The 12249-nt window shown below is 36.8% G+C and overlaps 1 protein-coding gene across 5 annotated transcripts in view; it reads right to left on the bottom strand.

Annotated features, from left to right (window-relative positions):
• Positions 1-105: 105 nt before the first annotated feature.
• Positions 106-12249, bottom strand: part of ASB3 (ankyrin repeat and SOCS box containing 3) — a 30809-nt gene continuing 18665 nt past the window's right edge. For all 5 annotated transcript variants that reach the window (XM_075413650.1, XM_075413652.1, XM_075413648.1 and 2 more), the window contains 7 exons: positions 11601-11713; positions 10887-11022; positions 9920-10097; positions 8392-8589; positions 5116-5367; positions 2772-2902; positions 106-895 (listed from right to left, as the gene is read on the bottom strand). In XM_075413650.1, the coding sequence (XP_075269765.1) occupies positions 627-895; positions 2772-2902; positions 5116-5367; positions 8392-8589; positions 9920-10097; positions 10887-11022; positions 11601-11713 (1277 nt within the window). In that variant the 3' untranslated portion in view covers positions 106-626. The remainder of the gene's footprint in view (positions 896-2771; positions 2903-5115; positions 5368-8391; positions 8590-9919; positions 10098-10886; positions 11023-11600; positions 11714-12249) is intronic.

The raw sequence follows: 12249 nt of genomic DNA, 5'->3' as shown, positions 1-12249 counted from the left end.
TTCACTTCATTGAAGGAGGGATTTTTGTACGGCGGTGTTGTGTCGGTGTGCTTGTGGGGACATGTCACGCCTTGCCCATGCGCTATGCAAGGGAGGGACTGAGTGCAGGCTCCCACTCCAACGTTCTGCCAAATACAGACAACCAAGCAAACAAACAAACAAAAAAATCACTGTTCCTTCAGCAAACAATTTCCTTTCATATATTATTTTCCTATCTCTGGTACAGCTAGATAACTCCCCGACATGTAAATTCATAACAATAATACAATACTGGGTTCCTTTACTTTCAGATAATTTCATTTGGTATATGCAGTACTCGGAATAAAGCGTCTACTAACAGTGTCTGACCAAATAGATTTTGACCACTATATAAGCTATGTTCATTGAACAAGCTAATTTTACTCCGTAAGAGTTAAAAATTTCCTTTCAAAAACCAGAAAGTGCTTATAAAGCTACAACAGACTTTTTAAACAAGTCACAGAGCTTCTAACAAACTGCTAGATATAGTATAAGACTACAGCATGAAAAGACTTATTACTACACTTATTTACAGTAGTTCTTCTCTGGTGTCTGCTAATTGCCATTACAAAATCTGCAGCCACGGAGTTCATTCACTGGCAGCGCCATCACCTAGCACCAGCATTGCAGATGTCCCTCCTCTCTGCGTCTTCAGCGCTGGAGTGACTGGCAGAGGGAGCTCCCTCCTCTCTCTGCCGCAGATAATCCTCCGCTTCTGGGATAGCGTTGGCTCGCAGTATATCTAAGTAGAGAAGGTAATCCTGGAGACAAGCTGGCAATGGCAATTCCCGGATAAATCGGTTCGATCGCAGGCGTTCACTCGTTAAAATGGACCGGATCTCAAGACGACAAAGATGAGACAGGGAAGGAATGAAGGCTGAAAAATTAAAAGCCAAGTCAAACAGTCAACAGGACACCATGCGATTACATCGTTTGTCTACAGCTACCTGGTTTAGCTGTATCCCATCCGAACCCCAGCCCCCAGTCTCTCTGGCAGACAATGATGAGGTAGAGTTCTCAGCGGTGAAGGGTTGTTGTCTGCTAGAGTTAGCATTTTTGGCATTCCCCTGTAGGGGCTCAAAAAGTTACCTCAAGCTTGTAGAAACAAAGTATCAAAGAATCATTTTATCCTTAATCAGAAAGTTTCACCTAACCAGCCTAGAACAGCTACCTGCTTGGAGGGAGAGAGGCTGATACCACCTTACAAGAAATGAAAAATTGTCTAGAAGTAAATCCAGCAACAAAATAACAGAAGGGAAAACACTTTTAGTATAAGTATGAAATGACAGCAAGACTCGGTTGCCATACAATGCCAAATGTTCTAACATGTTGCTAAATGACTTCGGACAACCACTGTGCCAAAAGATACACAAACATGTCTGTAAATGTGCACTTGCTCAAACACAAACTTTCACCTTATAGATCAACTTATCCTGATACGGAACTCTGGTGCCTCCAAACTCTCGAGTGGCTTCTCCATTTATTTTATTCACAAGGAATCTGCAATAGTAACTGCAATCGTTTCTGTATTTCAGTACAGAAGGGTAAGTACAGCAGGCTGCAAGCCTTCAGCTGGAGGTGTGGACACCCGTTCTTGAACTTTTCCACATGAACCCTTCATTTTTAGTTTCCCATGCTCACTCACATGACCAGCTTATGTCAGTTTGAGTGCCTGGTACCTCTCAAGCAGGGAAGCCTGCCTCTCAGCACAGCAGCTGGCCTGCTTGCCCTCACTCTCTTCACTGAAAGAGTGAAAAAGTGAAAACTTTTCAAACCTCGCCTCCTGCTTTTCCCTCTGCTTTCTCTCTTCAGCCTTAGTTACTGTAGTAAGTCCCACTTACAGCCTTACAACACAAATATATTTACTAACTGCAAAGGAAACAAAGAACTTCATCTAAATTTCCCCAAATAAAACCTTTTTTTTTTAAACTCCAAAAAGATATGATAATTAGCTTCAAATATTCTGAAGGAAGTATTATTTAATAAAACTATCACTTAGACATTTTAAAAATTATTACAGACCCTTTTAAAGAAGAATTTGCTTTTAAATGCATCATTAACAGAGACACCTGAGCGCAGTTTTTCAGTGACAGGTCATACAGCATGACCCATATATTAAAGCTGCTTTTCTGAACAGTGAACACAGTGAGCACACGTGTTTTCCTTGACAATCAATTTTGAATCTTTTTGGCTGACCGCATTTTGATTACAGGAGCAACAATGAACAGCTAGATTTGTAGGTATTTAATATTATATTTTATGTGGATTATATTTTAATTACTGTCAAATGCTTACAGAACTAGACAGACACTTCACTAGAAATACAAATCAAATTAAAAAAAAATAAGTGAGATATTGTCTAGAAAACACAACCAAGTAATATTGATCATCTTCCCTTAAATCTTCCAAGAAGCTGAACAAATAATTCCAGGAAGGTGCAATACTAATTTGCAGTCATTACCTCTATCTTATAGCACATGCATTAATTTGAAATGGACAAGACAGCCTAAACTGAGCATACCTACTGAAACAAGCCAACTCTGAACTGAACACTGTAATGGGTAAAATTCATTCAAATATTTTTTCTTGTTTGTTTGTATAGGGTAACCTGCTATTTCTGCTCCCAGTTTCTATACAAGCAATGTCTATTGACTATTGAACTTTCTTTGCCATTGTGCACTAGGACGCTGTTTCCCACTTACAGCCTGAAAGCTGGCATACAGAAACTTTTTTTTCCCAATTGTACTGCTTACCAAAATGGCTCTTGGGAGTCCAAGTGAACTTTTCTCTGTCTGAAAGGTCTTGCTCTACAGCTAGAGGAAGTCTCTTCCAGTTCGTGAACTCCAGGATGAAATTAAGGGCATTCTCACTCACAGAGAAAATCCTGCATAAAAAAAACTCCCATAAAATATCCTTTTACACAACAGCACAAATGTAATAATGGAAATGACACATAGAAAGCTTTATTATTTTCTAACAAATCCTGAACAACTTAAATCCTAAGCCCAGAAACAGAAAACCATTAAAGAGAAATCCAAATTCATTGTGACAGCACAAGCCTTTACTAATGTAATTTTATCTTCCTCCATTTCTTTTTAAAGGTAAGTTAGACAGTAAGAGAATAATATCTGCTCTGAAATTTAAATGCCTCAGTAACAGACAACATTCTCCTCTGCACTGATTTCTATTCCATTTCCCCCTAAATTTTAATAAGGGTTCAAGACACCAAAGCATTATAAGCATTACCATCACTTTTGGGGAAAAAATGCACATATATTCAGCTACTTTTTTATTAAAACAAAATAACACAACCTCAAAATTTGCAAGTGTTTCCAATTCTCATTCTACCAGAGACTGCATTTATATGTATGATTTACATTTCAGATTTTTAGTATGTGTGAAGAGCTTTAACAAGAGCTTAACTGAATAAAGTGTATACGGAGGTTTAAGTAACAGCAGGTAAACCAACTTCTTTAGTATTACACACAATGAAGAGCCGTGCAATTTCGCAGAACAGCCTCTCCGTTAGATGTATACAATCCTGAATTTTCATCTGAATAGCAATCTAAATGCTCTAAAGACACAAAAATACCACACTAAAAGGTTTTAATACACTTGATTTATACAAGAGATTCATGTCAAAATTATTTTATGTCCTTTCTAGTTTTTATTATTTAATTTTTCATATTTCACTGAACTTTCATACAATCACTGAAAACCATACAGGAGAGAGATCTGGTTGCCTAGTTTTCTTTAAGAGAATGGTGATTTTACTTTTCCCACTGGTAATTAAAATTGTTAGTGCTCTAGACTGAACAGTTTATGACTGATTATACAGTTGTTTTGCACAAGGAGCCAGAGACAGTTAATGAACCATATGCATAAATGTAATTTGCTGTCTACTGTCCTCCTGTTATCTTCCAGGACAGAACAGTTAATACTGAAGTCAAACTTACAAAAACATTAGTTTTGTAGATTATGATGTGATAAGTGTTATTTTTAAAAGTGGATATTTAAATAAAGGAAGTAACTGGTATAAAAGTATTTGTGGATTATGTAACAAAATATAAAAAAGCATCATATATGATATAAATGGTCAGAGAGATTTGTTTATTCACTGAATTGCAATATTGTAGCGTGTTTACTTTTGCAATCACTTAGTCTTCCATGAATAAATATGATCTACAGAAGCACAGATATACCATGCTTTATATATGCTCCTCTAATTACTGTTCAGAAAGCCATGGATGCTACTGATCAACAGAATCTCAAAGTCCTAAATGAATGTATTTAAGACTACCAATGATATGTTAACAGTATCTGAAATAGACAGCAGTATTTAAGTAATCCTTAAAATCCTACTCCTTTCATACAGTTCAGTAATGCATGTAACGAGTTTATACATCTCACATGTTGTTAACAGCCGAGACATACGGTACTGAAGTCTAAGCGTCATCTTCACAGACAAGAAAAAACAGTAGTAGCTACAGATACTTTATTTAAATATAATTAGTTATAATTTTAATTATAACTTTAATTCTGTATGCCTAATTAAATATGAAACATCATCAAGCAGCTATTTGTACGTGGAAGGATTAAAAAAAACAACAAAAAAATACTAGAATTTTTGCCACATAATTTTGTTTAACACAGTCTCTAACTGCATCCGTTTCCTCTCCTCCTAGCCTTGGCCCAGCTTCACCTTACATTCGTTTCCCATCCGTCCTGACCTCTTTCTCGGTATTTGAAATTCTTCTTACCATTACCATATTATACATACATACACAATTTGCAGCTAAATTTGGGGACTAACAAGAGACGTTTGATATAAAAATTGCAAAATGATACCTTTCTCCAGAGTAGTGATAAAGCAATCTCCATTCTGGCTTTCTTCCTGAAAGAAATTTGTTTTACTGTGTCCAGCTATTACCCGTGAATGATTTATTTCAGACTTTCTTTCCTTAAGCCTCACCATTCCGATCATGACAACTAATTAGCAAGTACTATCCTCTGAAAGCATACGTTTAATAGCATTGCCAACAGCTTTTCAGATTAGCATAAAATATTTAAGTAAACAAGATAACGCTATCTTCTTACCAGAATCTTTGCATTAAATTCACTGGATTAAAACCAGCCAAGAGCAGGTAAGGCAGCCATTCCTTGTACTCCTCATGCGCTTTAATTGTGTAACTTATGAATTCTGGTAACTGGTCCTCAGAAGGCAGTGAACAGCCCAGTTTCAAGAAGCGTTGAAATAATGTAAACTTTTCATGGAACAGGCAATATCCCAAATTAATCCCAAGTAAGGTGATCCCGTATTTCAGGAAAATATCAATGAAATAAAAAAACCTATGAACAGCACACAAGGAACAGGACATCCTGTTAGTTCTTCCCCAGAAAGCATCTACCATTTCACTTCTTACCTCCAAGAACGCAAATTTCTTCTACCAAAAATTCCCCCAAACCAGAGAATAACCCAGCATGCCATTCTGACTGCAGTTCTTTCCGGGAAGTGCCAGTTTAAAATGTAGAACTAGTTCAGCAGACTCCAGTCCTTACATTTAACACATTTGTTCTTTTTGTCCTGAAAAAACCTATGGTTGCAACCAGCTTCAAAGCAAGCCTTTTGATCCCAAACAGAAACTGCCCAAAGTCTTCAATTACTGGTATCTGTAACCCAGAGGTATCACCATGCTGCTGATCCGCCGCACGCTTGCTCTAAGCAGAAAGCACTGTGCCCACTTGATCAGGTTTCACCTTAAAAATATACCACATGCAATACATGGACAAGTGTGCGAAAATATCAGACGACTGCACCCTAGAACTCAGGCACCAGCCTCATGTTCAAACTTGTTAAGGATTTGATTTACATCCAGCTGTATTTGCAGGAAGCTCTGCAATCCACTGAACTACTGTAAACATTTTAGAATGTTTTTACTAAAGTAATTTTATCATTATCAATTATAATATGGTAATCTGATCATGAATGAGATTATGACTGGTAATTAGTATTGCTTTTTAGTTAGCAATTAGATTGCACATTACTTCACAGAAGTGGTTTTGAAGTGGTGAGATATGTTACCTGCCTCCTTTACAGTATGTTTTTGTAGTGACCTGGTCTGCGTCCCTTCCTAAATTATTTATTATATACCAAGAATAGGACAGAAGGGGAAAAATGATGTCCAAGGATTTTTAAAAACAACTTCCTAGGAGTCTGCAATGAAAATTAGTAATAACCCTATGCACTGCTTCACTGCACACCTTATACGTCATGTGTGGTGATACGGAAAAGCACATTCTGCGTCGTACCCTGATGCGTGATTTCACATGCGTTGTTTTGGATCTGGATGAGTTCCTGCCTCAAGCAAAATCACCTGCAGCCTGACCAGAGACACAAGAGGCTGTAACAGGCGGTCACTGGGATGTACTTTCACTATTAAAGTAATTCTGTCCTTGACTTCCCTCTTTGAAATAAGCCCTTTTAGTTCAAGTAGGATAAACTCAATCAGAATATTACTGTATTTTCACTTCAGAAACATTATGAATGACTGGCAAGTTATTTATTATTTAGAGCACTGTAGATTTTTAAAAAAATTTTCCTAAGCCAACTGTAAGAATGTGTGATCCTATTAATTAACAACATCCAACAAGCACACACTTTACAAACACCTACGTTTAAAAATACTAAGCGAAGAATATCCCAGCAAAGTTAGTTCTTTCAACAGCTTTATCGGGGGGAGGGACGGGGAGGGCGAGAAGTAGGTCACCTCAAGACCACCATTTTTAATTATAACAAGATTTCTGTTAAAAAAATAATTTCTCAAATAGCTTCTACACATCTGTGTACAAGCCTCAATTGTTTATAGGATTCAGGGCACCAAGGCACATACTCTAAATATTAGTATTTTGGCTAAAAATGTTTGCAGGTTACAAACTTCTGGAATCTAAGAACTGTTAAAAAATTGCATATTTAGATTTTTCTTTCTTAAATAAATAAAAGAAACCAGAGCAGGTCCCATGTGGAAGACAAGAGGCAAGAATGAGAAACCAAAATCATGATTCCTGAATGTAAGCCAGACCCAAAAGCTATGTTTTTGCATCTGCTGGATAAACCACTTTTTAATGAGGGTGAACTAAATTCACTACTACTAAAACTTCATTATTTAAATGGCAGCACATAAGCAATAAATTTTGATCCATGTACATGAAACATTCTGTTAGAATCTGAGTTTTAAGAAGATTTAAAAGCCTTCATTGAAGATATTTTCCTCAATGCAGCACACTAGCCACGTAACATTACTTTGCATTAATATTCCCAAGGAGGACTATCTACAAAGGGTGAACTAATTAAAATTCTGGCAAAATATGAAATGATGGACAGCAACTAGCCAAAGGAAAAAAAAGAAAGTTTTCAAAAGTATTCTCTGCCACATGAAATTTCTCCGTTGTTCTAAAGCATAAAGCAGTATCAGGTAACTGCTCTCAAGCCTCAATTAAAATGTAAAACACAATGACATTACAGCTCTACACAAAGCTTAGATCTGCCAAGAGGTGACTAAAATCTGATTCGCCATCTTGATTTGAGCTGTGCCAATATTCAATCCTTTGAATGTTATTTGATATATTGAATTAGTTTGGGAGGAGAACAGCGCGAGCTTGGGGACAGCAACATCTAGATCTTTTAAGTAAATGGCCCACTCCTCCATGAATTAATTTCCCACAGAAAAACAGAAGCTTCTGTACTAAAGGAAAAAAAAAAAAAAAAAAAAAATCAACAATAAGAACATGAAGAGCACCTCATTGACATACCATATATATACACCTAGGAATAAGGTTTTTATACCTTATTATTTTTCCTCCAAAACTACAGCCTTTGCATTACAAAGTAAGCACTGCTATATTTCCTTTTGAATGTCAGGGGCGTGCATCACTCACCAGGCATAAAAAGAAATGGGTCATGATCTAAAAGAATGTATTATTCAGTTTCCCAGTCCTCCTTACAGCCATAGTGTTGAGCTGATTAATTCTGCTTGTCTTATGCACGAGACTGGTATGCAGAAAAGGAAGCCACTATTTTCCAGTAACTCTTCCTTACTGAAAAGAATCTGGCTACTTAAGAGTCCTTTTGATCCAATTACAGCACCGGGTCATGTTCCCAGAAGACAGAGACATGTTGATAAGGCTTTCAGAAAGCATGAAAACAGTAATTATGTTCTACAAGGCTTTTCTTCAAAGAGCCGAGCTTCCCCTTAGAGAGTTCAGTGAGGTTCTTCAGCTCGTGCACACAATCCAAACCCATACACCGTTCAGATACTCACAGTTTAACTCCAGCAGCTCAAGAATTGAGTTTCAAAATGTAAGAGGTATACTTACTCTTTTTGGAATACCATACACATGGGTGATCTGCAGTCAAAGTTAAGGCACTCTTGAGCATCTGGACTGTAGCCTTCTCTAAGTAACATTTCCAGACATTCTTTATTACCACCATACACTGCAGAATACACAGGGCTCACTTTGCCTTTGCCTTTGTCACAAATCCGATCAGTAATTGGTATTAACAACTCTAATATCCTGCAAATATTTAAAAACATTATTTATTTTGTGATCTTACGCTATAATTAATTTTAAATGTAGGGTCATTTTTCATATGGTCATTAGAACTTAAGAAGAAAATCCTACCTGTTTTCTCACTACTGAGCTTCCTTAGAAGAACAACCTTTAGCATTTCATACACAGATCCATAAGAAACATTGCGCTTTGGCATAGACCTGTATTAGCATTAAGTATTTTAATCCAAACTAGGGACAGATACTGCCTATTATCCAACAAACCTTTTTACAGCAATAGAGTATCACTACATGTTAAATCCATTAAATCAAACTGAAAATATGAATTGCAAATAAAATGAATATTTACTTCTCTTCAGCAACGCTCACCGAGATACTGAAACAGAAAAATCATTCTGTTTCATAGCTCGCAACTCTGGTCCACATCCTTTCCAACTAACAATGATTAGTGTCAAACACCAATTTGATTTTAAAACACCAGCATTTGATTTTAAAGACATTTCTAGTACTGACAACTTTGCTAACCCATCTTCTGTTTCTGAGAAAGTGAACAAAACCCAGCTTCCTCAGTATCTACTACAGTGTGCCTTCCTCATCAGTATGAGAAGAGGCATCAACGTGATGCACAAACTTTAACGACAGCTCAGCTGATGATCTCCTTTAGCTAGTGGTTAAGATCAAGCATCTACTAACAGTTTTGCAGTTAGTACCCATCATTAATGTAGTTGATTTTAAATGCTGCCACATATGTGCAAATCATGGGGTTTCTGAGAGATACTTCTCCACAATGGCCTGCTACTCTGGGAACTCGCACTCCTGGCTTTCTGATGTGAAAGTGACTTGTATCATTGGGACTGGACAAAGCTACAAATGCAGCTCTGCAAGGATTAAAGGACCTGCTTTGTGGCTTTGTTTTTCTGGCTGGTTCAGTTAATTAATTATTTGCATATGACTACTTCTGCTACTTAACGGTTAGGAGTACAATTCGAATTAGCAGCTGTTCAAGTCATGTATAAAGCATATGTTATTGTTATTTATATTTTAAAATAATGTAAAAAGTAATATGGCTATTGAGTGAACTGATATCTGGTTCAGCACTGTGGAAAAACCTCATTAGGATATGGATCAGACCCAGTTTAGATGCTGAATTAAAAACGGCTGGTCACTTTACTGGGACTACTAACAGATATTTAAAATATGAAAATAACTAGTAATTCTAAACTACAAATTAGCTTGAGAACTCGATTTTCTTCCTTTTAGAGCTGCACTTCCTCTTTGCCAATTAGGTTTTTACTATCAGAATCCTCTGTCTGAATGTCTTTTTAATCACCTACTTTTTATGGCCCATTTCAGCTGCTGCGTGAATAGGTAGCTGCCAGTTATCCTCGTTGCAGTAGAGATTTGGATCTGCCCCTTTTGATAACAGCAGTTCCACACATTCTGTGTGGCCCTCCTGCGCAGCAATCAGCAGGGGAGTGGCTCTGTCCTTGGCCTGACAGTTTACATCTGCACCTGGCAAAAAAAGCCAACACTCTACATCACCACTATGCCATGCTAAACAAACAACAAACTCAAGTTAATCAGTAGTTGGTTTTCACAGAGTGACTTCACAACACTACAGGTTTTCCACAGTGGTAAGAAAACATTTACTAGCTTGCTGCTAACTTTTTAAACAGTCATTGCTTAACATTAACTCTGTCAAAGATCAGCCCCACACAAGATAAACATGCTAGAGAAAAGGCAATGGGCTAGGCAATCTTTCGATTGTAATTATTTCTTGAGATTCTACCCCTGGTATTGGTAGGTCAGTTAGTATGATTTCTCTGGTCGCGTTGTGGCACCCTCAGGCTTAATAGTTATGGACTTCATTTTGGGTGTAAGGACACATGCACTTAGACACATAAAGCTTGTTCTTATGTGAACGAAACCATTGCTATCACTTTATGATCAGAGAGAGACATCTTCACTTAGCCTGAACACAAACCTATTACAAGAGCAATGTCATCAAAATCAGACCACTGATACAGTACTGTCCAGGGCTCCTAAAAGACCCTGATGATCCTCAATCTTTTTGTAGTTTTGATTTATTATTTCCTACCATCACTTGCTGAAAACTACATTAAATTTCTGAAACAAGATTTAAGCAATTAAGATGGTTTTGCATACCCATTTGCAACTAAAATTACATTAAAAAATACTAAAATTTGAAGTTACAAAGTGCAAGAGTAGAATTAAAATTGAATCTAGCGACAGGTTGATACAAGTATAAAGCAATGAAGCTGAATGAACAATCACCATTACCATGAGATACAAGCAGTCTTAAACTCTCCAGCTTTCCATATTGAGCAGCAACAAACAAAGGTGTAATTCCAAAGTCATCCTTACATTCCTTGTTTGCCCCTTTCTCCAGGAGCATTTGCATTATCTCCGTGCATCCCTGCAATACATATTTTTATTCTTAAACAATTAAAAAGTGGGGAATTGACATGATCTATTTTTCCTGCACATTCCAAACAGAAATAAGAAAAAACACAATATATTCAATATTCCAAAGATGTACCGAAAAATTAATGGCAGAAAAAATACACAAGTTGAATTTAATTTTCCACATTTGCTCATTTACACGATACATACAAATGGAAATTAAATTAGTTTATAAGAACCATTAAGCTAACATATTTCTATTCTCGAAATAGGTCATAAGCTCTCTGATCACTAAGCAGAACTCTTTCTCAAAAAACCTTGTAAGAGATTCACTTCCCAAATACAATACGTGAGCTTGTGAGTACATGCAATACTTATAATACCTTAATAATTATTGCTTCCCAACATCAACATCTCATTTAGTTTCAGACATGCCTCACTGCATTGCAAGTCCTTCAGCATTTACACAACGTCTCATGACTGCTAGGGTCGGTTAGTAAAAAACTACCAATAAAAAGGCCAAGAAATAGGTAAATTATCACTCAGAATACAACAGTTACATGGAAATTATATGATACACTTACAGGTTACCTGAAAAGAAGCTTGGTGCAAAGAATTCCATCCAGACCAAGAATGAGGTCCTTGAACATTTGCTCCATGTTGGAGCAGAAACTTTACAATGTCTGCATGTCCATTTTCAACAGCTTCAAACAGAACAGTTTAAAAAAAAAAAAAAAAAAAAAAAAATATCTGATGAACTGGATTTAAAGAACTCATTGAAAAACTCAAATGGTCTCACCACTAGCTTCCCGACAGAATAATCTTAATTCTTTTAACTGTTTAAAACTTGCCTGATATATGTTTGCTTTCCTTTTACATTTACACCTCCAAAACAGTGTTGGAGAATGGAAATTTATCCACAAAGAAGCAAGTTTCTCTCCTCCCTCTTTGCCATGGAACACAGAGACAATTCTGCAGCAAGTACCTAACTGCATGACAGTTGCAATGGCCTCCTGAACCTGGGAAGCCCAGTGGCTGTCTTACAAAGTCTTCCAAACTTAAACTTTTTTTAAAAAGTTTAAAACTGCTTTAAACACTTACATAAAACGTGTATGTGCATTCACTGACAAAGCCTCCTTTAGCATCCTGATTCATCCTCAAGTTTTTGCCAACAACAATTCTACCAAGGCACATTTCCTGTGTAATCATAAAAGCTTCATAAGGTGATAAATGACCTGCA

The sequence above is a fragment of the Opisthocomus hoazin genome, chromosome 2, assembly GCF_030867145.1.
Source record: "Opisthocomus hoazin isolate bOpiHoa1 chromosome 2, bOpiHoa1.hap1, whole genome shotgun sequence".
Classification (NCBI taxonomy): domain Eukaryota; kingdom Metazoa; phylum Chordata; class Aves; order Opisthocomiformes; family Opisthocomidae; genus Opisthocomus; species Opisthocomus hoazin.
The sequence above is the reverse complement of the archived record's forward strand: the minus strand, read 5'-3'. Positions and strand labels throughout refer to the sequence as shown.